The sequence below is a fragment of the Polyodon spathula genome, chromosome 56 (assembly GCF_017654505.1).
Source record: "Polyodon spathula isolate WHYD16114869_AA chromosome 56, ASM1765450v1, whole genome shotgun sequence".
Taxonomy (NCBI): domain Eukaryota; kingdom Metazoa; phylum Chordata; class Actinopteri; order Acipenseriformes; family Polyodontidae; genus Polyodon; species Polyodon spathula.
The window spans coordinates 1,055,681-1,074,775 of record NC_054589.1 but is presented as its reverse complement, the minus strand read 5'-3'; the positions used below and the strand labels follow the sequence as shown (position 1 = coordinate 1,074,775).

Here is a 19,095-nt window from a genome sequence, read left to right as displayed (position 1 = left end):
AGAATATTCGATTTGTCACATAACAAAATATAGATTTCTCATTTAATTGCTTGAAAACCTACATCTTTTAAATTGAACCAACCCAAAGTGAACGATCAAACTGCTGCTGTGGTATAAATCACTCTGAGTACGTGTGTAAAGCCCTGCAGAATGCAACTCTGGGGCCTTGACTGACAAATGACAGCTATTTAAACAAAAAAAAAACATTTCATCAGACAGGCTGAGAGAAAGCGCAGCTATGAGGCACCAATCTAGAATGTAAATGAAAAAGAGAAATAGAGCTTAAGTTACACTATTGTGAGTCCCACAGGAGTGCAGTATGTGTTCTACTTTACTATCCAATAACCAGTAGGGGGAGCGCTTATCAAACAGGTCTGGTTTAAAAAACAAAAGTGCGCGTGTTTCAATGCCGAGATCATTGTTGTGTGTTTACTCCTGCTGGAGGTGCATTGGTTTACACAGCAGTTATGTTACAACGCTAGTAAGATAATACATGGATCAGGTGGGCTTCAGAGTTCTCACGTTACTTACATTCTCACTAAAAATATCATACACATAAATGATTCAAAGTTGTGCACCCTTACACTTCTTAATGAACATGTGCTTGACCCCCGGCCTCCTCCTTACATCACCCTGGTGACCCTCCTCCCCTAATTGCATCACTTTTATTGCAATTTATGAATAAATACATGAATGAATTTACAATTTTTTTCTCTCTACTATGCCACAGCTTCAATTTCTTTTATGTTGAAATTATTAAATTCAGGGTTTGGCCATGCTGACAATAATCTGTAATGTAAAAGGATCCTTCACTTATTCTAGCACTCACCTCTGGGCCTGGTGGGCCTGCTAAACCACCTGGACCTCTCTCACCAGGCTTCCCCTGAAAAAGAACAATAATTGAATACAGAAAAAATGTACCTAAGACACGGTGATAACCATGACGACACACAACCTTGTGCATTTCAAACATGTTAAGCCCCCCAGCCCAGGTATTTATCATGTTTCAAACATGTTCTACCATGTTTGTTTAGGTAAAGCATGATTAGCCATGGCCAGACCATGCATGGAACAGTATATGGCACCACAGTCACACCATGCTCAACTCATTCAGGTTTCACTGTCATGGCTGTACAAGCATGGTCAACAATATCACCATGATTTAATGAATGTTTCAATTAAATTCAATACATTTGTTTGCATCAGTAATAATTTTACATCATTTATTTTTTGAAAGTTAATTTAAATTGTTGTCCCTGGCATGCGTTTTGAATGTGAAGAGACTTCTGTTGGCATCCATCTGGAATCCAGTTGGGACATGCAAATGAATCCTAAATTAACGTTTAGACCCAGGACGGGACCCACACGTTGGAAAGAATTCTGTATAGTGCTCCCCCTGGGAATTTCTTTTATTAAATGACAATTTCACATCACAGTGATTTAAAAAGTGGTAAAGCAGTGGTTTTCAACTCCCCAATAACATGACAAGACACTTGTAGTGTTGGGGGCTGTGAGTGCGACCAGTGGAAAGAAACGCAGACTAATCATGCAGCACTGCGACCTTTCAAGTCGGCTCCACAGTATAGCATATAGGCGGGTCAAGCAAAGATTCACATACACTTAGATATGTTTGCTTTAGTCTAGTTATAGTGTGAACAGTTTTCTAAAGACTTACCTGTGGGCCAGCTTTCCCCCTCACACCTGACATCCCTGGCAATCCGGCAACACCCTAAAATATCGCAGAGTAAAACATGATGAGCAAAACTACCACACAGTACCACCACATTCAATATACACATAAATGCATTCACTGTGGTACTTGGCAGACTCTGTTAAAGTAACACATGGGGTTAAACTGTCCCACCCAGGCATTCTGCATTGGTTGCAAGTGGATAATATTTGGGGAAAGGTAACACAATATGAAAATGGTATCATTCTGGGGTACCAAGTCTATTCTTCTCTCCCAGTACAGTTAACATTGGTGCAGTGAACGAACAAGGTTAAGTTTTGTGTACCCTATCGGGTAGGTATTAAAGCTTTGTTATTATGGGGTGCAACTTCAGTCTTTGGGCCCCCAGGCTATTTTTACTGCAATTGAGATCCGCTTTCTCTTGGGTTGAATAGCTGGGCTCTCTATGACAATCTGAACAGGAAATCCTGTACTTGGAAAGGAATGTCTGTCACCCTGCAGAGCTGCATTTCAGGGGTAAGTAGCAGGGTTCCGAAAAATACAGCGTTAAACGTGCCCATATGTGGTTACAACAACAACGTACCTGTTAATTTTCTTTTCGTTGTTAACATCCTCAGTGGTGTAGCTATGGGGGGTGGTTTTTTGGGGTTGAATTGCAGACCAGGTATGTTGTATGTTAAAGTATTTTTAAATAGATTTTCCAATCTCTTAATTAACTTCAGCAATATTTTCCCTGACTTCATTTATTTTTAAGTAATGTGATTTTTCAATCTCTCTAAAAGTTACAATACTATAAGGCAACTTCCTCCTCCACGTTGGTCCGCCTTTATCAGAGTCCCCAATGCTCTCTGTGCTGGACAAAGTGTTCTTGAGGGATCCTATAGGTTCAGTAGGAGAACAGAGTAGGTGTTACTGCAGAGGGACTGTAAAAGGTGTGGACCAACATGGAAGGGAGGCCTGCTCTATTGTGTTTTCAAAAAAAAAAAAAAAAAGGTACCTTAACACATATACCAGCATATTAGGGGCTATTCCCATACAAGCTGTGTTAATTGTTCGACACAACACAAAAAACAAAGATGTTGCCAAATTAAACAAATACCTTGTCACCTTGAAACCCAATCTCTCCAGGTATCCCAGGAAGTCCGACTTCACCCTAACGAAAGAGCAAGAGTTAGGTTAGGGTCTGAAATTTAGGTCAGCATTATCACATATACTTCATCATAACAATAATGGTATTGCATTGCAGTTTGAGCTACTGAGCCATTCTTGGGTCACGGCCAAACCCAGTACAGCTCACACTGCAGTCAAAGAGCCCTCCTACAAATGGGTTTGTAGCTTTCCTAATCACACACATCCCCTTTGAGCAGATAGCGGCCAGAAGATCACTAATCCCTCCCTTACAGAACAGCTATACAAGATTTATTAAACTGGACTTAATATGTAACCATATTAGGAAAAGCGCATTTCAAATATAACAAAATATAATGCACATTTATATGAAAATATAATTAGTCTCAGGGCCAATTAAACCAATTTAATACTGCAGTGGATCCCTTACTCTTAATCCATTTAACAAATTACAGAAACCTCAAAGCTAATCTCACTGGCCAAAGCGGTCTTTGCTTAGGTATAACAATAAGAGATGTACAAAAGCAGGGAATACCGAAACAAAGTCAGGACTGCAATGAAGTACTGGATTGTACTTGATATTAGTTATAACAGGTGATTGGACTAAACTGAAGAACCCCATTATTAAAGCAAAGAGGGGGGTTCAGAGCTGGGATACAAATAACTGATCAGATCGCATGCTTAAGAAAACACGGTGCAATAAGGGAATATTCAGATCACCTTATCACCTTTCAGTCCTGGTTCTCCTGGGTTTCCGGTCAGCCCCTGAAAAATACCCAGTCCAAAATGAATACAAATCAACACTGATGATACACCCTATGTGGAAAAAACTATTTGTACTGCTATTCCTAATGCACTTGAACTACCACAATGCATTCCCAGCCTCCTGTTACCCATGACCGCAGTCTTTGAATCTTGTTACTCTTCATTTGGTGGGTTCTTTGCTGCTATATTTTTCCATCCTGAGCAGCTCCAAGTAATTTAAAGAATTCCTATACAAGTTTTATCCCATAAAGAAGCTGTGTATATTGCATAATAGGGAAACAGATTATTCTGTTATGCGTAAAAGCAACTTTCATTGCCCATCCATGAGCTCAACGCTGGGGTTCTGGTACCACTGCATTGTCATATGAATGATCTAATATACGTTGGTTATCCACAGCAGTGCCACGGCACCACATCAGTATCAGTGCGCTGCTGTATCAGGGCCACTGGGCAGTAGTAGTTAATGTTTCTATTTCAGGCAATAACTTGAGCCTAAACGGCTGAATAATTCATAGGTATTATAAAAGGTAGTTTATTTTTTATATAACTTTACATTTTCTGCATAAAAGACGGTTTATTATGCAAACTAAGAAACTTTTTATCATCATCAACTTCATTAAATCAATAACAAAGATTTTTTATATAAATAATTTCCGAAGTACAAGTACCATTCAACATACATACTGCACAGACTGTTCCCAGTGACACCTGTGGCTGGTTTCACAAACCCTGATTAGCACTAATCTTGGGCTACCTTGAGCTGTTTATTTTGGTAAGGTAGTCCATGATTAGTGCGAAGTCTGTGAAACCAGGTCGTAAATGTCTTCTCATTCTATTGCTGAATACAACTAATAACGTCTAGAGCAATGAGCAGTATACACAAGAAATAAGTGAATTAACAATGCCTATAGCCCAAGTTTTTATCATAAAAAAAATGTACGTTTAATGGAATTCTCAAAAATCAAACAGATGTTTTACCTTTAAATAATACACTATCTCTTTAAAAAACAGAAAAAAAGAGAAGACCACCTTTAATCCTTGCGGTCCTGGAATACCCATTTCCCCAGCAGTCCCCATATCACCCTGGCAACACGAAAAACAAAAATAGAAGCCTTGATTAAACAGTTAATCAGAACAGGCACAGCAGCTGTTAAAGAGCGTGACAAAGAGAATGGGAATCAATATAGACTGGGGAGAGTCCAGTGATGTCACAATGACACAGGTCAATCAGCACTTCAAATAAAGACCTGTGATTCCCTGCTTCTACTTTTTCTGCACGTTTCTTGGGTCTCCCTGTTTCCAACCAAAACCATATGGGCAATTACAATAGCTCTTAAGCAAACTATACTATTTCATGAGCGTGCTTACAAACTGTAAATCACATTACAGATACTGCAATTACCCATTTATTAAAGTTTAGTTACATGTCAAAAAAGAGCAAATATTCCATTTGTATCTTTATATTTATACTGGGAGTTTCTTTCTCACATATTCTCAAAAGTCATAGAAATACAGCTATGTTATAAATGTTGTAATACTGAAATCTTGTAATTTCCCTAGCATTACATTTTTGCATATCAGTTGTTTATTAACACTTCACTTCAATAAAGGGGTTAAATATGTATTAATGCCATGCAAAATAAAGCATCGAACACATCAGCAACTCAACTGAGCATGTAATTGTAGCAGCTTCACTGATGCAGTTTCTGATCCCAACAGATACACATTTTAGAAAGTCTTATTTCTGAAAATGAATGCCAACATTTTTCTGCTGCCAATGCTCAGAAAACCAATCTGGGAGATAGCATTGCTAGGTAATCTGGTTTTAATTGCTTGAGCTGCCATGAAGGAGATATGCAACAGCCAAAGAAAAATGAAAACTTTCATCTGCAATTTAATCAATTCTGCCTTGACGCCGGACGACTTAACAGGACAATATTTGCCAAGAAAAGCTGCATTCACTTGCCAGAATCTAATGGATTGTGGTGATAACGTACCATTGGGAAGAACAAAATAAACAATATAACATTTGGCTTATCTGCAGACATGATTCCCAAAACAGCTTACATTAAAGCTATTATTATTATCATCATTATTATTAATAAGCAGTAGTATTTTATATTGTTAAGTGTCATGTTTATATACCTGCCATTGGTATTACACCATAGAATGCCCCAGTGTTCACTGACAACAGTAAAACCACTATTGCCATCTACAAAAAACAAGGTCACGTCGTTGCAATTTCCTCATAATTGCATCTGGAATCTTGGCTACACAAGTGAATATTTGCTATGGTAGAGTAGATGCCTTAGGAATTATATGGCACTTCATCCTTATCTTTGGGTGAATAATTGTGTTTACATAATGTAATTCGCTTCCTAAGAAGGAATCTTGTAGTTAAATGAGGCATGCTGGGTAGCTCTGGCATGCAACTCAATTTAAAATGATTAAGATTCTGCATAGCGCACAGTGCCCTCAATACAGAAAGCTGTAACAGCAGTTTGTTTGAATAGAATTGTAATTTGGAATGCAATTTGCCACCCTGTGGCCAAATGTTGTAACTGCATCATCTTAGACGCCCGGTATATCATCCATCTCTCCCTGTACTGTTTACAGTTGGTCCCTCTTTATCGGGGCGGCTCAGGAGATAAGCAGCTGTCCCAATTAAACGAGACGTATTTGTGAGGATGCTTCTATTCATAATTTACAACAAGAGGAGAAGAAGTTTTACTTTTTTTTTTTTTAAGGAAAAACAGAATGAAATCACATCAAATTATGAATACATCTTAAATATATCATTCAAAATATAAAATCCTAAACAAAATGAATCGCTGTTTTTTGTTTCTAAATGAAATGAAAATCACATCTTATCACAAGGCGAGGCACCTGCAATGTTGACACGCCAACTTTCTTTGCCACAGCAGCCTGCAGACTCCAGCAGCAACTTCAAGAGTTGAGCCTGGTTTACGCGAGTCACAGCGTAATCACGCACTTGCATAAATCACTGCACTGAGCGACTGTCTTGCTCTGAAAAGCGATCTCCGTTCATCATTTGAAAATACTGTATCCCAATTAAATGAAGTAACATCCCAATTAAACGACACAAATAGCATTGGGAAGAAACAGCCTCCCAGAGTTCTGTCTCATTTAAGCAGAAATCCTAATTATCAGTATCCAGATTAGGCAGCGCACACTGTACAACTTAACGAAGGGGGCACTTTTTATGCAGCGGCATTTGATGCTTAAATTAAACATAAGTATTCTCAATTCTGTCTTATCTTTTTTTTTTCTTTTTTTTTTACCATAAAACTTGATAGGTGTAGAAAGAACAGACTTGATTTCGAGACTATTACAGTGTCTTTTCTTTCATCATGAGTGAAAGTTTTCCTTTCCTGTCTCATTCCTTTCAGCGAGGATTTATAAAAGCTGCAAGTGCTGTCAAAGTGGGACGCACAGGTTCCTAACACCTCTATGCACTTATCTGCATGCTCAATGTGTACGGCACTGTTTTAGCTGGGGTATTTTAAAGCAGGGAGCGACAGTTTAGAGGAAAAAATATCTGTGTGGCCTGCTTCCTCAGTCACTGCACAGTTAGGGTTTGGAAGCTCTGGGCTCAATTCCTTACAACAGCTTCCAATTCTGTAATTCAGCGTCACAGACTTCCACATTTAAGACATGCCCATCCTTCCAAAGGCCTTGTAGGAGTTGATGTAAGACTTGCTGTTGGGTTTCATTTCCTTGGTTGGGTTTGAGAGATTGGTTCAGCAGCCAATCACAATGCAAGGACCCTCCAGGTGTGCCAGTTTGACAGCTCGTCTGATGTGCCCTTCAACTTTGACATTATGGGAAACAACACAAGCAGATCTGATACAAACATGGGGAAGTTAGTCACTCCGAGATATTGGCTTTTAATATAAAAAAGTGACGCGCTAGAAAGTGCATCACTGATCCCTTGTTTTAGAGCTCTTGACCCGGCACTCTTGACTCTGCTGTAGACTTTACAAGCAGAGTAATTGCTAAGGAGTGTTTTGTCACTCATCTACAGTACTACATGTACTAATGTATTAATCATAAAGTCGAAAAAACCTGCTGAATAATGATGCGTTAACATCATACACTTAGTGACAAACTGACCTTGAAAAATTTGACATTTCAAAATCCAACATGAAATACTGTACTATTATGGTTTTCGGTAGACTTTTGCATATATATATATATATATATATATATATATATATATATATATATATATATATATATAGAGAGAGAGAGAGAGAGAGAGAGAGAGAGAGAGAGAGACACACACACACACACACACAGTGCCTTGCAAAAGTATTCAGACCCCTGACCAATTCTCTCATATTACTGAATTACAAATGGTACACTGAAATTTCGTTCTGTTCAATATTTATTTTAAAACACTTAAACTCAAAATCAATTATTGTAAGGTGACATTGTTTTTATGTTGGGAAATATTTTTAAGAAAAATAAAAAACTGAAATGTCTTGCTTGCATAAGTATTCAACCCCCACACATTAATATTTGGTAGAGCCACCTTTCGCTGCAATAACAGCTTTAAGTCTTTTGGGGTACCAACTTTGCACACAGTGTCGGAGTGATTTTGGCCCATTCTTCTTGGCAGATTTGCTCCAGGTTGTTCAGGTTGGTTGGACGATGCTTGTGGACCGCAATTTTCAAGTAGTGCCACAGATTCTCAATGGGATTGAGATCAGGACTTTGACTGGGCCACTGTAGGACATTCACCTTTTTGTTCTTGAGCCACTCCAATGTTGCTTCGGCCTTGTGCTTGGGATCATTGTCCTGCTGAAAGGTGAATTTCCTCCCAAGCTTCAGTTTTTTAGCGGACTGAAGCAGATTCTCTTGCAGTATTTTCCTGTATTTTGCTCCATCCATTCTTCCTTCAATTGTAACAAGATGCCCAGTCCCTGCTGATGAGAAGCATCCCCACAGCATGATGCTGCCACCACCATACTTCACTGTAGGAATGGTGTGTCTTGAGGCATGGACAGTGTTAGGTTTGCGCCACACATAGCGCTTTGAATTTTGGCCAAAAAGCTCTATTTTGGTCTCAACTGACCACAAAACCTTTTCCCACATCGCAGCTGGGTCACTCTCATGCTTTCTGGCAAACTCCAGAAGTGCTTTCAGATGGTACTTTTTGAGTAACAGCTTCTTTCTTGCCACCCTCCCATACAGGCCAGTGTTATGCAGAGCTCTTGATATGGTTGACTGGTGCACCATTACTCCACTCCAGCCACTGAACTCTGTAGATCCTTCAAAGAGATTGTTGGCCTCTCTGTGGCTTCTCTCACAAGTCTCCTTCTTGTTTGAGCGCTGAGTTTTGAGGGACGGACTTTTCTTGGCAGTGCCTGGGTGGTGTGATGCAGCTTCCACGTCCTGATTATTGATCCAACTGTGCTCACTGGGATATCCAAACACTTGGATATTATTTTGTACCCTTTCCCTAATCTATGCATTTGTATTACTTTATCTCTAACTTCTGTAGAATGCTCTTTGGTCTTCATTTTCCTTCAGATTCACAGCCTTACCAATGATCCTTCAACAGTGGGGTTTTTATCCAGAAAATGTGACAGCAACTTTAATGGTTCACAGGTGGAGGCCAATGGTAAGGTAATTGTGTCCTCATTAGGGCAATTTCTTTCATCAGTGCAAACTGGGAGCTTCCACAGCACAGGGGTTGAATACTTAAGCAAGCAAGATATTTCAGTTTTTATTTTGCTTAAAAATATTTCCCAACATAAAACGAATGTTCCCAGAGTTTTATTAAAGGCTTGTGAAGTTCGGAACCTGCATTGGAGCCCACTCACATCCTGGAGTTTCCTTTTAATCCATAGATCCCATCATAAAAGAATGATCACAGCAGATGTTGCTATTTTCAAGGCTCTCTCTCACTTGCTAACACTATGTTAATACAGAGACAAGCAATCAAACAAGCAGTCAAGCCCCTCATTTTATATACCCACATACGTTACCATTCAATATAATAGAAAACGTTTTAATAAAATGCATGTAACCACCTTTAAAACACATAAAACCCACTGTTGCTAAATGTACTGTCTGCACTTATTCAAGACAGAAAAAAAAACACATAAAACAAGCAACACTGAAATTTGTCCAAATTATAATAACTATACTGAGCATCAAAATAAACGTATCACTTATATTTGAGCATCAAAAGAATCACTTATATTTGGATAAAATTCACTAGATGTGATTGAAAAATGACAAACTTTGTTTTAGAGCAGATGCAGTGACTTTTTATTGTGCCGATTAACAACTGACATCATGAAAATGCTGCTAAATGATCTGTTGATCTTGGGCAGGTGTTGTGACTCTTTGTCTCCCGGTTGGTGGCCTGTCATTGACAGAGTGTGTCTGGGTATACCTTCTCGCCAGGTTTGAAATTGCTGGCTGTGAGCACCCAAGAGGATGAGCCACAGTCCGCTGCCCTAATCCAGCCTCCATCATGCCGATTGCACGAAGGCGCTGCTCTCTTGACAGACATGGCATATTGCCTTTTTTTTCTTTCTGTGATTTTCTTTATTGCTTTTATTCAAGCTTGCAATTCAACAGCTGAAATCGCTCCATATCCAGTGTCCAATCAACTGCCTCACTAATTAGGTGATTAAGTGCACATGCTTCAGTCATAGTCACTCAAGCGTGTCGTGGTCAAGGATGAATGATCAAGTGATTAAAAAGAAAGCAAAAACATTTCGTCAATGTCCATCTTTTATATACTTTATTTCTTTTCGAAAATAAATGTATTATAATAGTGATAAGTTTCTTTTGATGCTTGGTTTATATTCAAAGCCAAAAGGTTAACGTTTTTCTTAATAATGTTGATTGAAAGTTTAATAAATCCACTGATGAACTCCAGGGGTGAAGCAGTTAACGGGTATTTGTATACTTACAATGAGTCCACAAACTCCAGAAGGACCTGGGGCTCCCAATTCTCCCTAAAAGGAAATAAAGTTTTGGAGGTTACTGGCTCTTTTCTAAACAAATAAGGTTCTGAAAAGTGGCTCAGTGTTCAGAGAAGCTAGCTGGGAGGGGGGAGTTGGGAGGGGAAGACCTCGCTCCTGTCCCTTGATAGCTTGTGTAATCTGAAGTTCCCATCTCGCGAAGGCTTGCTAATGAAAGGCGGCCTGGTTTTAGACAGAGAGTCACTTGTTGTCCTGCTCCACTAGCCCACAGTTATGTGTGAGGCTGACTTCCTCCCATACTGGCGGCCTGGATAAAAGAAACATTTGAGTGTGGAGAGATAGCTGCTACAGCCACACAGCAGCTACCAGTGATTTTAGTTTCAGGTTTGAAGGAAGCAGCTTCGTTATGAATCAAAACAGCAGGTCTCTAAGCATACTTCATTCATAATTTAAAAACTTTTCTGAAATAATAACTGCGTCTTTTACAATGCAAAAAAAAAGGGGGGGTTTGGGGAAACGTTTATTTACCGGACCGAGAATGTTTAAATAAATAAATAAACAAACAAATAAATAAACAAACAAATAAATAAAAGGTTTATTCAGGTGTTAAAAGGTTGCAAAACAAAAGGCTGTATTTAAAAGAAAAGAAAATAAGGTTTGATATTCTCCCTCCTCACAGACACTTAACTATGGGGCATCAAAAGTCGAGTCTGTGATGATAATTGTATTTATGTTGCTGATTCTAATTAAAATGTTGTAATTTAGACTGTTTCTGTTGCTATTAATATAAGATTGAAAGCCTGATTATCTGATTAATTTAAGAAGTGGAGCCTCCTCTTGTATCCTGGCTCCACCACAGACATACCATGCATCCCATTCCATTACAAGACTGCCTTGTGCCTTGGCTCAGCTGCAGAACTGGATATGAAGTACAAGCATGCAGAATGAATTAACTGCCCCTTAGTTGGGAGATCCTTAGTGAGTTAGTAAAATAAACCAGTAAGGTTCCTGTTGAAAATGCATCCAATGCATGCAATACTATGCGTTGTAAGTTTGCAAACAATCAGATAACTGGTATCACTGATCACTTCATTCTTCAGCAGAAATTTTATGCAAGATCAATTACATTCAGATAACTTGACAACTTGACTACTTGACTACTGTCTGACCAACAATCTATTGGAAACAGACAGTACAGCACGTCCAAAGATCCAACAATCATGTTTTTTAATGTAGATGGACTTTTCGACCATTTAACGGTAAGCAGTTCAAATCAATCCTGGCTTTGCATCACTGATATACAAATTCATGCAGACCTGCTTATTTACAGCAAGAAAGTCTGCAGTTTAAAGCAAAGGGATCCAAATGACTTGTTACCATGACCAGATTGGGCTTGTTAAAGGCTGAAACACAGAGAGGTTTGTGGTCCAGTGTTTGGCAAACAGCGACTAGATTAAAACAATCTTAAAATAGGTCTGGAAAATAAACAAGGGAGCATATTTTAACTGCCGTTAAATGCATCTTAATTCTTGGCTTGAGTGTTTACAGTTTATACAAAAAAAAGAGAAAGTCTGGACCAGCCAGCATTAAACTTAAACCAAAAACAGTTTGCATTATACAAATACAAGCATTACAGAGACTGAAAGCTTCTATTCTGCTGCTAGTTAATTGAAGCTGATTAATAGTACCTTTACATGTTAAGCTTTTTGTAATGGTTACTACAAACCACAAAAATGTGTCGCATTTCTGTATTTGCAGAGCTATAAACATATTTATTAGATCTACAAACATGTCTTATATGGTTTCATGTTAATTTATAAAAAACAAAACAAAAAAATCATGTCACAGAATAATTTCTAAAGCAACCACTTTGTGTTACAGCCTCCAGCACTCCTCATACTGGTGTTGGAATGGGACTCAAAACACAACAGAACAGAACAGAACCGAATTTCAGTGCAAAAGGTTTGAAATGCTCGGACTTACTGGGTTTCCATCTGGGCCTGGTGGTCCTCTTTCTCCAAAGTCACCTGGAAATCCCTAAACAAACAAATATGATGTCACCTATCACTTTCATACATTACTAGGGGATTTCAACATTGCACATGGTTTGGTGTAAATAAAACACTTAATAAAAGATGAGTGTACTTAAGTATCTTTCAAATTGAAATGGTACTAAAACCAATGCCAAGGAACACATTTACTAGAATGGTATTTAAACAAGTACATATCTGTCCTTAAGATAATGACCCACATTACTTTAGTGCTATCAAAAAGTACAGCCTTTTCTTATATTATCACATGTTATAAACCTCACAGGTCATTTCAGCCAATCAGGTTCTGATTAGAAGGTGCTTTCCTTACCTCTCATTGGCATTTTTATTTTTATTTTCCAGTTATTTTAATTTTTTTTTTTTTACCTAATTTCCTTACCACAGCATATATCACAATAAATTCACTCTCTGCATTACAGATAATGTACCTTCACCTGTTAATTTTGAGACACCTGCTCCTATTATTGGTAACACAGGAAGTGAATTGGGAGAGAAAACCAAAGTACTTTCTTTAAATGTATTGTGTTTGGGACATATCTATAAAACAGAAACATCAACAGCAAGGATCTTTGGAGATATGTACATTTAGGCTGCTGTTTACCATCTTTAAAATCCCATCACTAAATGACATTCAAAACTAATTTGTCTGATGAACTATACATGTGTGCACCCAGACTGGTGAAAAACAAACTTCTTGCTATATCACATTTGCATCAAACCTGAGGGACAGAGCACAAGTTTACATCAGTTTACACATTTTACAGGAACGTAATAATGTGGCTAATACCACTTCACCTTTAAAATATTACAGAACGTTTGTAAAATGATGTTTTAATTTGTGTGTGTCACGTGGTGGCTTAAAGAAAGACACTGTTTCTAATGTCAATTAAAGCAAACTTAACACATTCTACAGAAGTTCTGTAGTGTACTGTAAAACTGAATAATATCCATATTTAACAGGGGTGGAAATAAGACTCCCATTGCATAGCAGTTTGATCCACTCCTCGTTTTACTATGAGTTTGTTACCTGTATACCATGGCTAATTAAGTTCAGAGTAAAAACTGGAATGGGTGAAACTGCTATGCAGTAGGAGTCTTATTTCTATCCCTGATTCAATCATTTCCAGTTCTAAACACATCGTTCTTCAGTAAAATGAATTGTACCACTTCGTTGTGGCCAAACTGCAATGTAATATTACAAGCATACAGGAAAAGGAAATTTCAGTTTTGACGAATGGTCGTGTGTACAGCGTATGACATTTCAAATAAACTTAATAATAGCATACAGACACTTCCATCTGAAAACGTGTTTATTCAGTCCAAAAATGTGGTTCTACTTCTACAGGCAAACGTTGATGTAATTACTAAGACTAATGTGTGTGTGTTTTTTTATTGTTTTTTTAAACCAGGTGTGTGAGTAAGTTTGAACTGCATAGTATCCAATTAAAAAAAAAAAAAAAAAAAAAAAGGTTTACAACTCTGTTTAGGAAACAAACACTTTTTCCATTAAGATTCTGAGCCTAGATAGCAATGTGTACTGCGCCAATCTTTTTTCAAACCATTTCTAATAGGGTAACCTCACAGAGAATTTCAAAGGAATTAATTCACAGCGCTGAGAAGCAACACTGTACAAATCAAAGTCATGTCCTTCAATTTCCACCAAATACAAAGCAAACCATTCTCAGCAGCAGTCCCTTCAATTTAACTTCTAATTACTTTAGACATTCAAATACTATTAAAAAGGAGGCCATTCTTGCAAGAAAAACATACAATAGCAGTATAAAACCATAACTCCTTCCAAACAGCAGTAGCAAGCCTATTGAGTTAATTTTCAAAAAGGAAGGAATCATGTGTTTGCGGCTAAAACTACCTTTAGGAAATTTAAACAAGCACCAACGAGAAAAATATAGAAGAACATAGTTTACAGGACATAAAGAGGCATTTTAGCTGTAGATATAAATGTGTTTAATATAGATGAACACAGGCAATCACTCTGCATGCACCTAAAACAGTATTACGTCCCATTTAACAACACAATGGACCCCGTTTATCAAGACTTTTCTCAAGGATGCAATTTGCAATAAAAGAAAAAAAAAATATGAATGGAAAACACCACAAACATTGTTGAAAACTGGTAAGAAAATAGCTATGTAGACTTCAGCGGCCTTAAACCAAACTTCTGATTTGTTTGCCAGTTTTATTTTCAGCAAAAGAGCTTTGATAGATACATACTGTAGTGTCGAGGGTGGAAGTCACAAACACACACATACATCTTTCAAATTGGCAAGTAAACCCACTATTACAAACCACAAATGCATTGTAAAATACTTCCAAATTTGTGAAACATGCTAGATTTTCATTCTGTTCAGACCAGCAGGAAATGCCAAAGCTGAGCTTGATGGTATTATCCAGGAACACTAGATATTTGCTGACGCAAACTTTTCCACATGCACCATTCCCTTCTTACTGAATTTTATGACCAAATGTTACAAGAACAGAGTACAAGACCTGCCAAAATTATTCTGGGGAAATTGCTAGCTCAATAGCACTCTCGTTTGGGCCAAAATGAACAATTACTGTAGATTTATATATCATACATATGTATAAATCAACAGGGGTGCTGGGGGGTCGGGGGGAGGCGTGCCCCCCCCCCCCCTTCTCTTGGCCTGGGGGAACACCGCTTCTGTACTTCACGTGTAGAATATTGAACTGTTTTGCTTCTATTAACATATGGAGATATACATGTGTATAACCCATACAAATAAGCTAAGAATACAATAACCATAAGAAACTATTGAGAGATAAATAATGAAAAAAGTTTGAATATAGCGTGCCTGTATATAATCTGGTCTGGAAAAACAGGTGTGAATAATGCAGAGAAGTGAAGGGAACCTGTATCAACGCTGTGCTGAGGTGTCAGCGTTTTACAATTAGATGCAATAATTGGAACAGTTCTTATTTTTAGACCCACGTAACAGAATCAAGTAGACAAAATAAGCTAAACATTTATTAAAAGATAAAACTCAAACCACAACAAACAAAAGGGTACCTGTGGCCTTACACATCTTTTTTTTGCAAACGGATGCACTTCTGTTTCAAGAGGAGATAATAGCAACCCCTCACTTCTAAATATAGCACTACACCATTGTAAATCACTTCAAAGTATTTAAGACCTTTGATGGTCACGCTTAATCTTAAAGGGCCCTTTAACAACTTGTTTACTGACACTTTTTTGTTGTTAACTGTTTGTTAATATTTAGTAACCTATTAATAAAAGGTTTTTTTATTTAAATTCGTACTTCTGCTTGTTCATTTTCCAACGTTTTGCATACCGTGTCCTTGTTAACCAGTGCATATAAAAAGACTTTCGCTTTACACTTGATGGTGTACAATACAATGTAATATATAACATAATGTACATGTTTTATTTAACATCATGTAATCAAACAAACTACAAAAATGATAAATTGCAAAAGTCCACCAGATAGCCTTAAATTGTAGGACAGTATTTCATGTTAGATTTTGAAATTCTTCAACTATGAGAAACATTTGGTTACATGCTAGTAAATTATTTAACAGTAAATGAACAAAAAAAACAGTTAAGATGCCTGTCTCTTATGGTATGCCTCATAAGTGGATATGATGCTTATTGTCTGATTGTGACTTTGTAATGGAACAGGGTTTAACCTAACATGAAATTTACCTAGGAAAAATGTAGGCTAAGATTAACAAAAAAAAAACAGAAAAAAAAACAGATGACATAACCAGGTACCAAAGAAAACATACAAACATACACCACCTGGAAGCAACAGCCGAGATGTTTATAGAATTGAGATCAGTAGCTGGCAGCTAAAATCAGCCAATGGACCAGAGTTGCTTTAAGGTCTGTGGAAGGGAACATTTGACTGCTTAAGCTGTATATTTTCCTTTCAATCTGGGCATTAACAATATTCACTAGAGGAAAGCCTGCCTGCGCACATTGCAGACCCTCAGCTCGGACGCACTGTAATACTGGTGAGCAACTGATGACAAGTAGGGCCAGATTTTCTTTGTAAGAACAATACTGTCAGCACTGGGACACTTTCCCAGGGTCTTATAACATGTCTGGCTCCCAAAACTTTCCTTGAGATCATGAGCAGCCAATGAAACAGCAAACAGGTTACAATACGAACAGGAACTCTTACGCTCACTTACAATGCTCCAGCAAATAAAACTATTACAGTCCAGAATGCTATCTCTCACAGCCACCGATAAACTGAATGCATAGTCTGGAATCTCCCGTGGACCCATCTCCCTGACAAACACAAATGCAAGTTCCTTTCTTCCCTGGTGTAGTTTTTGTTTTCTTAGTCACTGTTTTACAACCTTCACAGCTTTCCAAAGTTTGCAAACTGGAAACGGGTTGTCATTGTTGCGAGTGATGTAAGTTTGCTTATCTGTGTTTATGAACTAGACAGCCTCTGCCATGTAAATGAACAGTCTGGGATTAGGGAAACTGATGAGACAACACAAACTGTAGCAGAATAAAAGGAACTTAAGCTAAGCGACTTCAATATTAGGCTACAATGGTATACAGACACCCTCAAAATATAATTACATTTAAAACAGACAGGAAACAGTGCTTGAATTCCAATCGTAATTAATTACTCAATATAAGGGTGTTTAATTGCTGGCAGTTTTATTGAACTCTTGACTGTAAAAAGCAGTTTGGAATCTTGCCAATCTGTATGCCAGCTGCCATAACACTGAAGAGGAATCAATATTTTAATAAAATAATTGTGTATTGTAACTTTTGCACACATTACCTCATTCTGACACATAGATTCCCCAGCATATTTCAAATGGGACTACTAGAATGCAGACAGATCAATGCCTGGTTGACTGCATCTTCCTGGGGTCTTTATGAACATGTGGAAGACTATGGCCAAGCGGAAAACTGTGTCAGCATTTGCTAAAGTTTACAGCTAGAATCACATGCAAAGAGGTGGTCTGCGCTTCTACAAAAACAGATCTGAATGGGTATGGAGACTGAACAATTTCCTCAGCTCCTCTAAGATGGTAGTCCCTCTGGTTTGACATGTATATACAATCTGTTATGGTATAGTTAGATACGTGGATGAGCCACAGAGTTTCATTTAATGAAGGTGATTTGAATCATTAGCTATGCATTGCTTGTTAACATTATCCAAAAATCCATTTTAAGAGCAGTTCAAGGCAAATATAACCAATGATTATGATAACAATGCCTGGACTTCAACCAGTATATATTTTGAAGCCTGTTCAACTGCAATTTCCAGTCAACATGCTACCTGTATGTTTTCCTCTCATTTCAGCTTACTTTTGGTTTTCAACTAGAAAACCACTGTAGTTGTATGATTTTCCCCAAGTATCAAACAAACGGGTATCCCTGAAGTATCCGGCAGGGGCCCCCGGGGTTCACCAATCATCCTCCTTGGCAGCTGGCCCAGGCTGCCTTTAACTTTGACGTCTACTGCCGGTGTTTTCCATCACAACAACCAGCAGCAATGACTAGGGACATTGTGAGAGCTTAACGGGGAGAATCAGAGCTCGCTGCTGCCAACAGTGTGCCTTTACTGAACAAGACCAAGACTACCGGGGACCATGGTCATGATGATGAGGAAATCCAATTTTTCTTGGCACCAAATGACATTGATTTTAAACCCAAAATTCAGACAATTAATTATACGGATTAACTTTTCAATAATTCTGTCAACTCAACCAAAACTGTAATGATGGACCTGGAGTATAGTAGTGTCTGCACTAGTATAGAGAGTATTAATCATTATAGTAATGGAATTAACTACGATTTCATTTTTGTACTACAGGTTGCCTTTCTATGAACTGCTTAAGCAAAAGTGCAGTGCTTTATATTGTGATATTCTCTTGGCGTTACTTATCTTTGTAATGCCATGGCCCTGGAGACTACAGTACCACATGTGTACTATCCTGGCCAGCAAATTACAAAATATAAAAAGAGGGGAAGGGACTGGGGAGTTAAAAGCTATTTAAAGTGTATTAGCTGTTTGTCAATTATGTAATGGCCCTTATTATAAAAATAAATAAATAAATTTTATAGACTGCTTTATCTTGGCATTGTTGCTGTTAATATGAGTTAATAATATACTGGAGTCCAATGCTAAAAAGAAACAGCTGCATATCTTAAGAAGAAAGGGTATTAATTTAACACCAACCAATTCTAGTTGGTGCCAGTGTTGAAGAACATAAAACAGGCTCCAATGTTCGTATGAAACAGCTCTCATGAGCAGTTCACGTTACTCAGCGGTACAACACAGCCACTATATAAAGTAACACACACGCAAACCACCAGAACAATCCCGCGGGACTACCAGTTTCTGCTCTCATACATCCACACAGTACCAGCTTGTGTCATGTCAGGATAACCTTGCTCTGCAGCGCTGAAAAATAAAAGCGAGGTCAAATATTAAATATCATGAAAAAGCAAGGGGACTAGTGT

General features: G+C 38.0%; 1 protein-coding gene across 3 annotated transcripts in view; it reads right to left on the bottom strand.

Annotated features, from left to right (window-relative positions):
* Positions 1–19,095, bottom strand: part of LOC121307487 (collagen alpha-1(XXVII) chain B-like) — a 152,287-nt gene that overhangs the window by 57,649 nt on the left and 75,543 nt on the right. For all 3 annotated transcript variants that reach the window (XM_041239668.1, XM_041239666.1, XM_041239667.1), the window contains exons 13-19: positions 12,532–12,585; positions 10,537–10,581; positions 4,613–4,666; positions 3,539–3,583; positions 2,790–2,843; positions 1,676–1,729; positions 830–883 (exon numbers count right to left, since the gene is read on the bottom strand). In XM_041239668.1, the coding sequence (XP_041095602.1) occupies positions 830–883; positions 1,676–1,729; positions 2,790–2,843; positions 3,539–3,583; positions 4,613–4,666; positions 10,537–10,581; positions 12,532–12,585 (360 nt within the window). The remainder of the gene's footprint in view (positions 1–829; positions 884–1,675; positions 1,730–2,789; positions 2,844–3,538; positions 3,584–4,612; positions 4,667–10,536; positions 10,582–12,531; positions 12,586–19,095) is intronic.